The sequence below is a fragment of the Suricata suricatta genome, chromosome 5 (genome assembly GCF_006229205.1).
Source record: "Suricata suricatta isolate VVHF042 chromosome 5, meerkat_22Aug2017_6uvM2_HiC, whole genome shotgun sequence".
Taxonomy (NCBI): Eukaryota; Metazoa; Chordata; class Mammalia; order Carnivora; family Herpestidae; genus Suricata; species Suricata suricatta.
Genome location: NC_043704.1, coordinates 149803664 through 149820357, shown reverse-complemented (window position 1 = coordinate 149820357; position 16694 = coordinate 149803664). Strand labels below are relative to the sequence as shown.

The following is a 16694-nucleotide window of genomic DNA, read 5'->3' as shown; positions in this document are numbered from 1 at the left end:
GGGGGGGGGGAGGAGACGGAGTCGGACCCCGCGGAGGGAAGCTGGGAGGGGCCTTCGGGCAGCGGGGAGGCGGCCCCTGCCTCGCGGGGAGAGGTGGCCGCGTCTTTACCGAGCGCGCCTGTGGGTCCGGAGGTACGCCGGCGCTCAGAGGTCCTGGCCGAGTGGAGACGCGGTTCCCCAGCGGGGCCTCCCGGGTCCTGGGGCCCCGGATCCGGGGGCGCTGGATCCCGTGTCCTGGGGTGCCGGATCCCGGGTCCTGGGGCGCTGGATTGGGGGCGCTGGATCCCGGGTCCTGGGGCGCCGGATCCGGGGGCCCACGACCCCCTTGCAGCTGCTTGCAGCCCGCAGCTCGGAATCAGGCTCCGGGGACCCCCGGGAGCCCCCCGCGAGGACTGAGGACCCGCTCTGCCCAGGGCGCTGTGTGCGGGTGTGAGACCCGCGGGAAATGACTGACGCCTTGGGGTTTTTTTTTTTTTTTTAACTCTCGGTTTACAGTTTCGGCCACCCCGTTCATCTCCTTGCATCTGGGGAGGTGACACTCGAATTTAAGCCTGGCTTTGGGTCTCCGTCCGGAGATCCGGGTGTATCCGCCCCCTAGGAGGTTTTGATTTGGGAGCAGCGAAGTGGGTTTGAAAGCGGGTCTTGCTTTCTGACGGGCTCTCCTGGGACGAGGGAGATTATCTTGCTTAAGGTAATCCGTAGCCTTCTAACCTGAAAACCGGATTAAGAGGCCGGGGCGTGGCTCGCGTGTCACCCCCTTCCGCCCCGGACAGATGGTCTTTAGCTGCGCCCCCGAATTGGGTTTAACGCCGCGGTTTGGGGAACCCCAGCCAGGGCCCACGGACAGCCCGTCGTTCTGTTCTCTCCCCTGCAGTTGGTGGAAGGATGCTCGCCGCGCTGAGCCGCCAGCCCTGCGAGCCAGCAGGTCAGTACCCCCGCAGCAGGTGTGGACTCAAGTCCCAGCCCCGCCTCGCACGCGGGTCCCCTGCCGAGGCCTTCGCGCTCTCCAGTTTGAGCCTCATTCGCTCACCAGGCTTTCGCCACCGGGCGTTCCTCAGGTCCAAGCAATGCTTTTCATCAAAGCTGTGCAAAACAAGGACTAACACGCATGTTTCGCCTACATGGTTTTTCCGGTTTGCGTAATCCATTAATTTGGCCCTGGGTGGATTCCCTTACCAGGCTGTGTGTACAGTTTGCTCCAGAATAGCTGATTTGGGGATGAATTGCAAGGCACCTAGACCCGTCCCCCGTTTCCACCCGTGTTGCTGCAGGCACCCCGCGCTCCCCACCCCCACCCTCGGTCCGCGCTGTTGCCCTTGATCCCGAGGCGCGTGTGCAGAACTGCCCGCTGCCGCCTGCCCTGGCTGCCTCCGGAGCACGTTTTGCAGTTGCTCGCAGAGCAGCCCTAGTAATTGCAGTGTTTGTTCCCTCCTAATGACAGCACAGCTCCGGGCCGATCCCCTAAATGAGTGAGACCCGTCTGGCCCATTTTGCTTTGTGACGGCTGCCCGGGCAAAGGTTTGCTTCCGGCAATCATAGCTTTTTACCTGAAAACTGCTGACGCGCTGGACTGGGGAGGCCAGCGTGCTGTGTGGCCACCGGCCGCTTACCTATCCCCCGTCCCCGCCCTGGACAGGCGGTCCTCGGTCGTGTCCCGAAACTGGGTATTCTGGTCGTCCAAAAGGATATGATTTTAGGATAGTAGGGGCAATGGATACACATCTGTTTTGTAGAAGGAATTTGTACCTAAATAGTAGTTTACTTTGATTTCCAGGTTTTCCCCCAAAACACTTTGAAATTTTAACTCATACACTGTAACCCCACAAATCAGACGAACTTGTTACATTGCTTAATTTGGCAAATTAAAGTTCTACCATGTCTTGTTAGGGGGGAAATGCCTTAAACTTCTAAACCTGACTCTGACATGTGAATATTCTTTAAACATTGATGCAGACACTTACAGGTTTCTGGCTAGTTCATGCACTTTTATCAGGAACCAGCGGGAAGTGATCTGGGACCCTTTCAGGGGCTCTGAAGGTCAACTCCCCGGTGGCTGGCCTGCCTCTGGGTGCTATCACACGCAGTTCTGCAGTGAGTAGCTGTAGGTATAAGTCATTTTGCATACCCGGGGCTAGTTCCGTGGGATAAATTCTCAGAAGGGGGACTGCAAATCAGATGGCCCACACCTTTGTAGAGCGGATAAATATTGACAGACTGCCCTCCGGTGCTGGTTTACACTCCCAGTGACAAGGTAGGAGAATGAGGGATTAAGTGACCGTCTTTAGTAACAGGAAGTGTCTGTGCCTCGGGGAATTCAGAAGGGGCCAGAAGAGTTGGCTGTTCTGAGCTCTCCGGAGACATTTTACGTGAAGGCCTCACTAGCTAGATATTGAGGCGGAACCTGATTCTATATGGCTGTGTACACATGACCTTTTTTCTTTCCAGAAAAATGTCTCCTAGAAACAGTGAAGGAGGAAAGCATAGGTTGTATGATCTAAAAGTAAACGTTCTAGAATAGGACATTTGTCATTCAGTAGAACTTTCTGTAGCGATGGAAATGCTCCCTAGCAGCAGCGTGCAATGTGGCACCACTAGCCACGTGTGGCTACAGAGCACTTGAAATGTAGCTAGTGAGACTGAGGAACTGAGTCTTTAATTTTATTTTAATTCATCTGCATTTTTTTAACATTTATTTATTTTTGAGAGACAGAGAGAGGCAGAGCAGGAACAGGGGAGGGGCAGAGAGAGAGGGAGACACAGAATCCAAAGCATGTTCCAGGCTCTGAGTTGTCAGCACAGAGCCTGATTCGGGGCTCGACCCACGAACCATGAGATCATGACCTGAGCCAAAGTTGGACACAACCGATTGAGCCACCCAGGCACCCCGTTAATTCATCTACATTTAAATGCCCAATTGGTGATGTTTATAGCAGCGCTTTCAACAATAGCCAAATTATGGAAAGAGCCCAAATGTCCATCATCTGATGAAGGGATAAAGAAGATGTGGTTTGCATAGACAGTGGAAGGCTGCTCAGCAGTGAGAAAGAATGAAATCCTGCCGTTTGTGGCAACGTGGATGGAACTGGAGGGTATTATGCTAAATGAAATAAGTCAGAGAATGACAGATATATGATATTTGCCCTCACGTGGAACTTGAGAAACTTGCCAGAGGACCATGGGGAGAAGGGCAGGGGTAAAAATGTTTCAAACAGAGAGGGAGGCAAACCATAAGAGACCTTTTTTTTAATGTTTTTTATTTATTTTTGAGAGACACAGAGAGACAGCACGAGCAGAGGAGGGTCAGAGAGAGAGGGAGACACAGAATCTGAAGCAGGCTCCAGGCTCTGAGCTAGCTGTCAGCACAGAGCCCGACGCGGGGCTCGAACCCACGAACCGTGAGATCATCACCTGAGCTAAAGCCGGACAGACGCTTAACCGACTGAGCCACCCAGGCGCCCCAAGAGACTCTTATATACAGAGAACAAACTGAGGGTTGATGGGGCAGTGGGGGGAGGGGGAAATGTGATGGGCAGTGAGGAGGGCACTGGTCAGGATGAGCCCTGGGCGCTGTGTGTAAGCGATGAATCAGGGAGCCCTTCCCCCAAACCAAGAGCACACTGTGTACACTGTATGTTAGCTTTCTTGACAGTGAATTATGTCAAATAAATAAATACATATAAATAAATAAAATGCCCAACTGCTAGCAGACATGTTGGGACTCTCTGAGTGCAGCCATCTTTCTGTGATGTTCGTGTTTAGCATATTGCAGCCAATTGGGGATCACTGTTTACACTTATGTCTTGGTAGTTCTACCAAGACTATTATTTCAATTGAATGTATTTTTTTTTATGGTAACTTTTGTTTTTGTTTTTTAATCTTTTTTTAATGTTAATTTATTTTCGAGAGAGAGCCAGAGCATGAACAGGGGAGGGGCAGAAAAAGGGAGACACAGAATCCGAAGCAGGCTGCAGGCTCTGAGCTGTCAGCACCGAGCCTGGTGCGGGGCTTGGACCCATGAACCGTGAGAGCATGACCTGAGCCAAAGTTGGAGGCTTAACTGTCTGAGCCACCCAGGCGCCCCTGAATGTATTTTTATGTTTAAAAAAATTAAATATAGTTTATTTACAGTGAAATGGATAGATTTTCAGTTGTGCCTCTAATTTGGGTGCCCTCGTCTTCCAAAAGGGTATGTTTTTAGGATGAGGCTATTTATTTTTTTTAATATTTGTCATGTTTATTTATTTATTTTGATAGAGAGAGAGAGACAGAACACGAGCAGGAGAGGGGCAGAGAGAGAGTGAGAGAGAGAGAATCCCAAGCAGACTCCACACTGTCAGCACAGAGCCTGACACAGGGCTCGAACCCACAAACCGTGAGATCATGACCTGAGCCGAAATCAAGCGTTGGACACTAAACTGATTGAGCCACCCAGAGGTCCCAGGATGAGGCAATGTATTTTAAAATATTTCTTTAAGGGAAATTTTACCTGAGGAGCTGGTTTACTTTGATTTTCACGTTTTCCTCAAAGGACTTTGAAAGTTTTGATGAATTTTGACAGAAATGCACACCCATATACCCCACCATCCTGTGAAGATATAGGACGTCTCTGTTACCCCAGGAAGTGCCCCTGTGCTCCTTCCCAGGGACCTCCTGCCCCAACCCTCTAGACAATCACTGTTCTGATCTCTGTCACCTGCCTATTTTAGAACTTCACGTGAGAGGACTCATTTCGGTATAGAACAGTATTCGTTTGTTTGTTTCTTTGAAAAAAATCTGTTTGCTACCTATATTTATGAAATTTCCATTAGCCCATACTGGTTTGTTAAGACCTAAGTAAATATCTGCTCAAAATGATCTAGGTAGGTGGGGCTCCTGGGTGGCTCAATTGGTTAAGTGTACAACTTTGGCTCAGGTCATGATTTCATGATTCATGGGTTCGAGCCCCACATCTGAGCTGTCAGCACAGAGCCTGGAGCTGGCTTTGAATTCTGTGTCTCCCTCTCTCTCTCTCTCTGTTCCTCTCCCTCTCATGCTATGTCTCTGTCTCAAAAACAAATAAGACATTAAAAAAATTTACAAATGATCTAGTGAAGCAATATTAATTAATCATTAGTCCATTATGATAATCATATACTTTTATAGAATACAGATATAGTTTACCTTTATTCTGAGGCTCTGTATTTAGATGAAGATGATTCGTTAGCTTCATTTTTTTCCTTTTAAATTAGTATAGTTTACATGTTATGATTAAAATATAAATACCAGAGATGACATGACCCCTCTGGGAGTGACAGGTGGCTTGGGGTGTAGTTACTGGGGTTTGTGAAGATGTAGGTGAAACCCTAAACCTTCACCACAGACACAGGGAAATTGGCTGAGGTTGACTTCCTACTGGGAACTCAAACATTTTAGAAATTCATACATGTTACTGTCTCTGTGACAGAACGTCACTGAGTACTGAACGTTATAATCCTTGACTATACCTGAAGCATAGAAATCATTTCTTTTTATTCATCTGATGTTATTTTTGAATGAAATAATATATCACCTGCTTTAGCAGAAAACCCGTATTTTTTAATCTACGTTGAAATCAATGTTATTGTAAATCATCTCAGGGCTGACCGATAATACACAGACAGCGTTTGGGGAGATGCCAAGAAACTAACCTAGGCACACCTTCTCCGCAAACGGTGTTTTAGTCCCCGCTCTGGAGGAAACATAACTACTGCAGCTTGAAAGTGCGGGCCTCCCTAAAGCCAGACGAAGTGACATGGGCATGCAGTGGTGCACCCAGACCACGGATTCTAAAACGAAAGCCAGTGCCTTGTTCCTGCTTTCCCCTCATGTGTCTTCTGGGTCTTTCCATCCTAGGCTTCAAGGCCCTCTCCCGAACCCCAGCCATCATCGCCTTGGTGGTCTTGATTTTTAGTGTCGTGGTGCTTGTGACTATCACGCTCATCCAGTTTCACCATAAAGAGGTCCTCCTTCCAGGACTGAAGGTAAGTGTGAAGGGATCGGCCCGAGGGGATGGGCTGTGACACCCGTTATCCCAAGGCCATGAGCAAGACGAAGGACCCCTCTGCAGTGGGGGAAGCCCGAAGGATGAACCGAAGGATCTTTGGTAGAAGACCCAGAGGGGAGGTTCTGGACACACTGGCTTTGTGATGTTGGACGCTACAACTGATGAAGGTGCCACCTTCTCCAAGGCCGTGTGGCCTTGCTTTGACTCCTGACTGTTGGAGCCAAAGATAGACTTCGTAGCCAAGAATTACAGATGGCTACCAAAGGCCTAGCAGCTGCACGTTCCCTAAGACCACACGACCCTGATCATGAGTGACGACCAGGAAACCCATCCCCTCTTCTGGCCTGACCTTGTAAACAAGACATCGGTGACTTGAAAGTCTCCTTGAGCTGGACTTGTGCAACCTCTCTTGAGTCTAAAAGTGTGCCGTGGTCCCTTTGACGCTTCCCCTTGAAAAATCACTTAGGATCCTGTGCTCGGGTTCAGAGGCTACTCTTAGCCCTTTTGATAAGTCTGTCCCCAGATGGCCTCTCAGATGATGTCTGGTCTGAGTCCCATATACATCACCCCAGACTTGGGTGCAAGGCTGATGGGAGATGATCCAGTGCAGGACTGTCAAAGGGCGGGGAAAAGAGTCCTTCAGTCATTTTGGGTAGAGGTTGGCAAACCTTGTCTGAAAAGAGCTAAACACTACATATTTTAGGCTTTAAAGGTAGTTATAGTCTCTGTCACATATATTCTTTTTTATTATTATTTTCTGTCTCCTCTGACTCTTTAAAAACGTAAGAACCCTTCTTAGCTAGACGGCCATAGGAGCCAAGAAAACCAACTGTTATTTGAATCTCATTTTGCCTTTACCCTTGATCTCACTAGTCCTGTCTACATCTTCCTGCTCTTGGTGACTGTTCACAGGCTATATTTGAAATAGAAGTTTTTTAAATTTTTATAAGATAAAAAAGAAACTAATATTAACTCAGCTTTGTGGGTGAGTTTGACCTACCATTCTGAGGCTGCTCTTCTAAAGGATTATAGTAAAATCTCCTTTAGATAATGGCATTTGGTTCTTTTATAGGACATGTTACTCAAGAATCTCAGCTCCCCACTCCCAGGGGCGCCTGAGTGGCTCAGTCCGTTAAGCATCTGACTCTTGATTTCAGCTCAGGTCATGATCGCATGGTTCATGAGATCAAGCCCTGTGTTGGGATCTGCGCCGACAGTGTGAGGCCTGCTTGGGATTCTCTAAGACATTAGCCAAGGCCAAGAGAAGCTGTTTTCCCAAGCCCCAGGCACTGGCTTCTCTAAGCTGTATCGAGTCAGGAGAGCAGCCGGGAGTGATACGGTCTCCTTAGGCTTCCAACACCGTCCAGCTTGGGAGCACTCTTCCCTGGACTATCGCCTGTGACCCTGGTGGTGGCTACAGCAGGAGGACCAGGCAAGCATTGTCACCACCACTTGCGAGTGAGGAAACATGGGTTTGGCCAGTGGGTGGCAGGACAGGAACTGAAGCCTCGCCCCCCCCATTCCCAAGCCCAGGGCTTTCTTCGCTCGCCTCCCTCCTCTCCCGGATCCGAAGTTCCGAACGAGGGACCCAGGGGGGAGGTCCCAGCGTCCGAGAAGAGAACCCATCCCCCGTTGCACAGGAGGGGTGTGCGGGGGAGGGTGGGCACAGATGTAGGAAGACTTGCTGCACTGGGAACGGAGGGGCCCCCGGCGGGGGCAAGGCTGAGACCACTCGTCCACCCCACATTTCACAGGAACCCCTCTAGTCGTCCATGTTTATCCCTCTCCGTGGTGCAAGGGAGTGTGCCCACCCAGAGTCATGCATCCCCTTCTAGAACATGCTGGGGTGCCTGGGACTCCAGAACCCAGGGTCTGTGTGGCCCTCCTCCTGAGGACCAGCCTCACCACTGGTCTGAGGGGTGGCAAAGGAGCGGCCCTTTGCAGCGAGTGTAGACAGACCACGGATATGGGTCGGGGCTGCCCCACCTTCTGCAGTCAACATACGGGTGTGTGAGGCCCTTTGCTCTGTGGATTTGTGGGGGGGCGGGTTGAAGGTGGGTGGAGGTTGGGAGAGAGAGTAAAAGTCTTCACTACAGAATGTTCCCTCAGGCCCCACAGAAGGTAAGGGTGGGTTGGTTAAGGCAGTTGACAGCTGCTAGCTCCCACCTGTTCTGGGAGGAACGAGGTGAGCCCTTGGTTCATACTGGAGAGGCGCGGAGGGATTAGGAGACTGGAAGAGTAAAATGAGTAGAGAAAAGTAGACCCCAGGGCAGTAAGGCGGCCCCCGTCGAAAGAGAAGACCACGCATGTCTCACGCTCCAGTCACCATTGTGGGGACAAGAGTTGTGTGACCCTGGAACGTTGATTCAGGAGACTCATTCTGCTTGACTGGGTGGATTAAATGTGAGCAAAGACAGACGTTCTGAGCCAGTGGAACCAGGAGCAGAGTGGCCACCTGAGAGAACATTCCGCATGCAGCCCTTCTCAGGTTGAGGACAAGCCTTCCGGTATTCACTCTGCCGTGTGTGCCAGGGGGCGGGAAGGGTGGTTGTGGAATGAAGCTGAATGAACTCAGGGGCTGTACGTTGTTATGGTTGTGTTTTTACACCTTGAATGTTGTTTGTCTCCGTGTACAGCTGACGGTTGGTTACGATAGGCCAGCTCCACACTGGCCCACCTGGGTGGTGAGGTGTGGGGCTGGAAGGTTCCTTAAGACCCTGACAAAAGGTCCTGAGAGCTGGCTGTTAAATCCAACCTTGGCTTGCCTGAAGTTGGTCTATCTACGTTTAAGAGCAGAACTATTAAAACTTAGTCAAGGGTCATTGTGTCCCCAGTGCCATTTTCACTGTTACTGGTCAGTCCAACCTGCTCTACCAGCCTGAAGCGTAAACATGATGACATCACTTTCATTCAGCCCCCCCCACTTGCTTTTTTCTCATGAAGTCCAGTCTCTTCCTCTTGAGACTTCTCCCTCCCCGGCCCCGTCACGACGGTCTAGAAGCCCTAGAACTTCTCAGGGCTGTTGCCATGGCCCCTTGCGGCCGCGGACATCACCGCTCAAGGGGGAACAGCGGAGTCCTTCTCTGGGCCTATTAGATCCCGTCTTGAGTCACACTGCCATGCCTACCGTTATTCTCCAGTGCACAACGAGACCAGGCTGTGCTAAAACCATGCCCTCGTAGGGGCACCTGGGTGGCTCAATTGGTTAAGTGTCCAACTCTTGATTTTTGGCTCAGGTCATGACCTCGTGCTGCGTGGATTTAAGCCCCGCATCGGGCTCTGAGCTGACAGTGCAGAACCCGCTTGGGATTCTCTCTCTCCCTGTCTCTCTGTCCTTTGCCACTCACGTTTTCTTGCTCTGTCTCACAAAAACAAACAAAAAACATTCCCTTTGACCCTCATTGGGTTACAGTCATCAGCCCCGATCTCTGGTGCCTTGTGACCTCCCTGGTTACCCCTTCGAGAGCGAAAGTTGGATAATTAGTTTCTTCCTTTGCAGAGAGATGTGGCTCCTTAATCACATTGGTCCGCCGCCTCCTCTGTAGCCAAATCTGCACACCACTCACCTACAAGTTTGCTTTGGAGGTACTTCTTATCTGAACAAAGAAAGTGCGCTGTACACATCAGTCATCTCTTTTTTTTTTGAGAGAGAGAGAGAGAGTGCATGTGAATGAGAGAGGGGCAGAGAGAGAGAGAAGGATAGAAGGGGGACAGAGGATCTGAAGCAGGATCTGAAGCAGGCTCTGACCAGAGAGCAGAGAGCCCAGACCTCACAGACTATGAGGTCAGAACCTGAGCCGAAATAGGTGCTCGATCGACTGAGCCACCCAGGCGACCTATGCACCTTACTACACCTTACCTGTTAGAACTGGTTTCCTTGGGACTCAGTGAAAGCATAGGGGGTATGTGTATTGGTTTGATGGCCAGTAAGAGCCAAGCTTGAGCCCAAGTCTGTGAATGTGGGCAATTATTTACCTCTGTGAGCCTCAGTTTCCCCATATGTCAAATGGGCACGGTGACAACACCTACCTAATAAATGCAACACTAAAGCACTTTGAGCAATGCCTGGCATATTGTAAGTACTCCATGCATGTGTATTACTACTAGTATTCCTATTATTATGCCAGTAGGGATGATGATGGTGGTGATGCTGGTGATGCTGGTGATGATGATGGTGGTGATGGTGATGGTGATGCTGGTGATGATAATGATGATGATGATGATGATGGTGGTGATGGTGAGGCTGGTGATGCTGCTGATGATGCTGGTGATGATGGGGATGGTGATGCTGGTGATGCTGGTGGTGGTGATGGTGATGCTGGTGATGCTGGTGGTGATGATGGTGATGATGGTGATGCTGATGATGATGATGATGGTGGTGGTGATAGTGAGGCTGGTGATGCTGGTGGTGATAATGGTGATGATGGTGATGCTGATGGTGATGATGCTGGTGGTGGTGATGGTGATGTTGGTGATGCTGGTGGTGATGATGGTGATGATGGGGATGGTGATGCTGGTGATGCTGGTGGTGGTGATGGTGATGCTGCTGCTGCTGCTGATGATGATGCTGGTGGTGATGGTGATGGTGATGGTGATGCTGGTGATGATGCTGATGATGATGATGATGCTGGTGAGGCTGGTGATCATGATAATAAATCTAAGAAAGCTGACCTTTTGACCTTTGCTTTTGCTTTTGTTAGAAGCTCACACAATCCTTAAGTTTTGGATCATGGGGTTCACATGGAAGACTTTCCTGTTGGTTAATCCACTGAGTGTGTCTTCAGTTCTACATTCAACCCATGTTCTTTTCTGATACGGCATTAAACAGCCTAGCTGAACTGAATGAAACTCAGTCTCCACCCCATTGACTCATCAAACCACATTGAGTTCCACTGATTTACGTAACCGCACTCTGAAAACTGATAAAGACCAATGTTTCCAGCTTTGAAAATGTCGGCGCACAGTGGTGGGTGGATACCTTACTTAGAGCAGCCTCAGGCTCAGGGCTGGGCCCATGAGCACACCCGGCAGGTGCCTGACGGCAGCCATTTCTCCAGGCTTGCTGCGAAAAGTCTCTGGCTGCTCCCACCTTGGTGAAAATCGGATCCCAGTTGGGATGAAGATGAGGAGGATAATGGCCTTTCTTCCTCCTTTCTGATCTTGGCACAGCAGCCCCTTCACAGGGAAAACGCACTCTTCATGCAGAGCTGGGATCCAGAAGGTCTGGGAAGGGCGGGGTCCTCGTGGAGTGGTTGGTCACATGGGTGGGGTCCTCCTGGAGTGGTTGGTCACGTGGGCTCAGTACCAGGTGAAGAGGGGCCGATGGCGGGGGGTGGGGGGTCGGCAGCAGGAGGGAGGGGAGACTGGTAGGGAGGCTCAGATCTCTCGGGTGCCTGGTTTCCTGCAGCTCCACCTGCGCGCCGATCTCCCGGGGCGCAGGCTGTGAACAATGCCTCCCTTGTTCGCGGGGGTGTCTGTCAGGATCCCCGTCAGCGTTCGTCAGCCTGAAGGCTGAGGTTAGGAGGGTGTCTAAGTTCAAATACCAAGGGGCGCAGGAAAGCTGTGATTGAGGAGCTGGAGCAACACGTTGCTATTTGGTCCCATTTCAAACAAAACAAGCATTTGTTGATAGTAGAAAGTTGGAGCCCTCCCAAATGCCTAGAACCAGGGAATCAGTTAAACAAATTATTGTACATCTCGCAGAAGATGTGGGAGTGTATTGGGAGTGATATCAGTATTTTTATTGGCAGCAAGAGATGTGCATGATATACTTTTTAAGCAAGAAAAGAACACTGGAAAAGACCGTGTACAGAGTATAATCCTGGGTTGAATTGAAAACATACGTCTAACCACATTCCCACATACGTAGCTGTGTGCACAGAAGACCATTAGAAAAAATCTGTGACAGGGTGTGATAACAATCGTGGGATTTGAGGGGTGCTATTTACTTCTCTTTCCTCTTGTCCTTGCTTTGTAATTTTATTTGCTTAGTTTGCTTTATTGATCTTCCCATATAGCCTGTTTATGGAGCAGCCACTGAGTGTCAGGCGCATGGTCTGTTTACTTCTGAAAGTTAAGGTGTCTGAAGATGAGGAAATCCAGAGATTTCCTCCTCCTAGAGTCACAGAGCAAGCAAGCATCCATCTGAGTTCGATTGCTTCCAGAACCCAAATCCGTCTTCCTCCCGAGACCGGCTAGCCGGGATTGGGGAAAAGCTCCAGAACCACCTGCTGCCCTGGGCTGACTCCAGGCCCACGCACACACTGACCTTGGTCAGCATTGCGCCCTCCAATCCCCACAGGCTGCTGACGCATGCTCTTTCCTGCTCATGCTTGGGCCACGGCCGGGCTGGGCCACACCCCCAGGGAAGAAGCTTCTGGTGGCTGCCTGGAGCCGGGGAGATGGTCCAGGCCCCTGGCCTGCTCTGCGCACAGCCCTCCCTGGCACTGTCCTGCCAGCACCCCGCTGTCTGTCTGTCAACACACCGTGTTACCAAAGTGGGACAGTATGTCAACAAGAGTTTGAATTCTGGGGGTTTTCTGCTTAATTAGGAACACGTTCATTCCGCAGGCTAAGGCAGGCATTGATGTGTGTCTCCCTTGTTGGAGTTTTCTAGGTTTACTTCCAGGCTTATTGGCCTGAAGTCTGAAGAATAGAGGGCAGCAGGTGACTGACTGTTTTTATTGGCTTCTGTCCCTCACCTCACAGGCCTGCCCGAAAGAGCATCAGGGACAGGCAAGATCCTCGGAGTCTTGATTTTCAACCTTGGCTGCATATTGGAAGCACCAAGGAGCCTTAGGAACTGTGGGTGCCTGGGTCCACTCCCACGATTCTGATTTAATGGGTCTGGATGTGGCCGTGGCATTGGGAGTTTCTAAAACTCCCCATGTGATTCTGGTGAGGCCAAGAGTGAGAGCCATGTCCCGGACACCTGACCCACTGCACCCTGGCCCCTTCCCCCACAGCCCAAGGAGACAAAGTTGGTTTGGAGAAACTCAGTTTTTCCCCTTGGTCAGCCCCTCCCCAAATGAAACAGTGTGGATTAAGCACTTAAGAGTATTTGGGGTCCTCAGCGGCCCATTGGCAGAGTCCTTGGAGAAGCCCAGCCCACTTCTGACTCTCGGTCCCCCTTCCGTTCAGTATGGAGTCGTGCTGGATGCCGGGTCTTCCAGGACCACCGTGTACGTCTATCAGTGGCCAGCCGAGAAGGAGAACAATACTGGAGTGGTCAGTCAAACCTTCAAGTGCAGTGTGAAAGGTAAGGCCAGACTGTGTGCGGGAGGCCCAAAGGGAAGCAGGGGGAGGCCTTGCCGGGAGGAGCCCCAGGAAGCTGCCTGGGCCAGGGAAGAGCACTGGGCTGGGCGTCAGGGACGAATGCTACCCTGTGCAGGTGGTGCTTCTTGCCCACGGGGTGGCCTTGGGCCAGTCACTTCCTTCTCTGGGCTTCAGTGTTCTCCTGCCTAACACATGGCGGTGCGTGGCGTGGGGTTTTGCCCTGCCACGCTTGCGTGAATGCTGGCGGAAGGCCCCCGTCTCCTGGGTCAGAACAGAGGATGGTTTCGTACCCACAGTAATGCAGTAGGCAAAGTGTCGGCATTTTCTGGTGCTGGTGAGACCCAAGACAGCGTCTGCTCACACGGTGGGTCGTATTACAGCAGGGGAAGCCCGAGATTAGGGAATCGGAAACATTTATAATGCCTGCCTTTTGTTCTGGGGGGAAGCACTGTCTCTGTCTTCTGAGCTTTGAAAATATAATCCAGGACAAAGGCAGTCGGGAGACACGCAGAACATGAGAGCCATGGAACGTTGTATTCCAGAAGGGACCTGTATTCTCATTGGCCGTGTGTGTCAGGGTGGGGGGTGATGGTGGTAGAGATGGGTGGACATCCATGACCAAACGGGCATCTCTGGTCCAGTAAAGCTTGATGTATGGACCCTGAAGTTTTGAATTTCATATAATTTTTAAGCGTCACAACATACTATTTTAATTTTTTCCTTAGTATTTAAAAATGTAAAAACCGTCTTAGCCCACAAAAAAGGCTGTACAAAAAAGGTGATGAGGGGCACCTGGGCGGCTCAGTCGGTTAAGCGTCCGACTTTGGCTCAGGTCATGATCTCGCGGTTCGTGGGTTCGAGCCCCGCGTCAGGCTCTGTGCTGACAGCTCAGAGCCTGGAGCCTGCTTCAGATTCTGTGTCTCCCTCTCTCTCTCACCCTCCCCTGCTCGCACTATCTCTCTCTGTCTCTGAAAAATGAATAAAACATTAAAAATTTTTTTTAAACAAAAAGGGTGATGACCTGGATTTGGCCTGTGAGATACCACCCTTGAGACAGAACATTCTCGGCATCTTTAATGACCCTCCACAGCTTAGCCTGAATTTTATGCTCACTGTTTCCTTGTCCTTCTTATATTCTTTTGTCCTTATGCATTTAGTTTTTCCTGTTTTCAAAAGCAAGGTCCAACATGTATGCACATAAATGGAGTCAACATTTATTCTTCTGTAATTGGCTTTGTTCGAGAGCATTGGGTTTCTAAGACCCGTCCATGTTGAGAGAGAGTCCCAGAAGCTCATACACTCTTCCCTGTTGATGGACACTTGTATTTCCGTGATTATGGAAAGGACGGTGAAGGGATACGTTGGGTATATTTATATTTTAGTTTATTTTTAACATTATAAATTACAAATATGCTTATATATTTTATATTTATATTTCACATGATCATTTCTGTTTTTTGTGAAATTCCTGTTGACTCGCTTTTCTACTGAATTACTTGATGTTTTCTCATTGACTCACTGGAATTCTTTATTTTTTTAAATTTTTTTAATATTTATTTATTTTGAGAGAGAGACGGACAAACAGAGTGTGAGCAGGGGAGGGACAGACAGAGAGAGAGATAGAGAGAGAGAGAGAAACACAGAATCGGAAGCAGGCTCCAGGCTCTGAGCTGTCAGCACAGAGCCTGACACAGGACTTGAACCCATGAACTGTGAGATCATGACCTGAGCCGAAGTCGGACACTTAACTGACGGAGCCCCCCAGGACCCTGGAGTTCGTTATACGTATTGTGAATATGAATGCTTAGCTAGCAATATTATTATGTTGTTGTTCTCATATTTCCTCAGAGCTAATGGTTTGTCTTTTTAAGTCTCTTCATTGTGTTTTTTGATGAACAGAAGTACTTTTTATGTAGACACAATTATAAGTCTTCTCTTTTATGGTTTTGCTCTTATGTATTTAAGAAATCCTTTCGCCTGAGATCATAAGGATATTCTTCAATCAAAGCTTTATAATTTTGTCTTTTACAATTAAATCTTCTTTAATGTTTATTTATTTCTCTTTGAGAAGGGAAGAAAGGGAGAGAGAATGAGTGAGGGAGGGGCAGAGAGAGAGAGAAAATCCCAAGCAGGCTCCGCACTGTCAGTGCAGAGCCCAACGTGGGGCTCAAACCCACAGACCATGAGATCACGACCTGAGCCGAAACCAAGAATCAGACGCTTAACCGACCGAGCCACTCAAGCCCCCCACAATTAAGTCTTCCGTGCACACAACCAACCCCAGTTCGTGAGTGTGTGTCTGTGTGTGCCTTTTTATTTTTTTTCTTTTATTTTTTTTTTTATTATAGTGTAGTGTCAAGTTGGTTTCCATATAACACCCAGGTTTTTTTTTTTAATTTATGTATTTAAATTCAGGTTAACCTACAGTGTAGTATTGGTTTCAGGAGTAGAACCCAGTGACTCATCACTCATGTGTGCCCTTTTTAAAAGCCACCCTCTGTAGACAGATACTGAGACAGAGTTTGGGATGCAAGGTGATTGTTAGAGACCCACACCTGTGGGGGGGAGGGAGAAGCAGGAGGATTGGCCAGAAGGAGAAGTCCGCCTCCACACGGCCTGACAGAGAGTAGGGCAGGCGGCCATCTTGCATGGCCTGAGCTGGCCGGCCTGCCACACCCCCGTTGTCACCAGCTGTCGGACGCTGCCATCCTCGGGAGGGCAAGCTCTCCACAGCAAAGGCAAGCCACAAGGGAGCTGACAGCGGAGACACTAAGCCTTTGTTTGAAGGGGTGACTGCTGGGGCGCCTGGGCGGCTCAGTCACTTGAGCATCCAGCTTCAGCTCCGGTCATGATCTCATGGTTTGTGGGTCTAAGCCCCACACGGGGCTCTGTGCTGACAGCTCAGAGCCTGGAGCCTGCTTCGGATTCTGTGTCTCCCTTTCTCTCTCTGACCCTCCACTGCCCATGCTGTCTCTCTCTCTCTCAAAAATAAATAAAACCTTAAACAAAATTGAAGAGGCAACTGCTTGGCATCTCTGGGCTCCACACTACAGGGCGCTTGGATGCCTTCCGAGTCCTGATTGCGTTGTTACCCACAGACACCGGCGGCCACAGCCTTGCTCGGAGCTCAGCCAGAGATCCCATCTCTCTTGTCCTAGCTTCTGAGCCATTTCCTCACCTTCAAGCATTCTGAAAGAGGGCAGCAGGATGCTCATTTTGAAAGGTGAGACTAGCCACTCGAAGAAAAGGGAGGCTAGTGTAGACTAATCGTTAAGACTCATCACTCCCGTGTGAGTTCTGGGGTGTTTCTAACCGCTCGGAGCCTTGGTTTCTGCATCTGTAAAATAAGAAGCATGAGAGTCGTTACCACTCCTGCGTAGGAACCGTTTGAAGATTC

General features: G+C 49.9%; 1 protein-coding gene across 1 annotated transcript in view; it reads left to right on the top strand.

Moving 5' to 3' along the window:
- Positions 1-877: 877 nt before the first annotated feature.
- Positions 878-16694, top strand: part of ENTPD3 (ectonucleoside triphosphate diphosphohydrolase 3) — a 34918-nt gene continuing 19101 nt past the window's right edge. The window contains exons 1-3 of the mRNA XM_029940499.1: positions 878-925; positions 5872-5999; positions 13163-13280. Coding sequence (XP_029796359.1) covers positions 886-925; positions 5872-5999; positions 13163-13280 — 286 coding nt within the window. The 5' untranslated portion in view covers positions 878-885. The remainder of the gene's footprint in view (positions 926-5871; positions 6000-13162; positions 13281-16694) is intronic.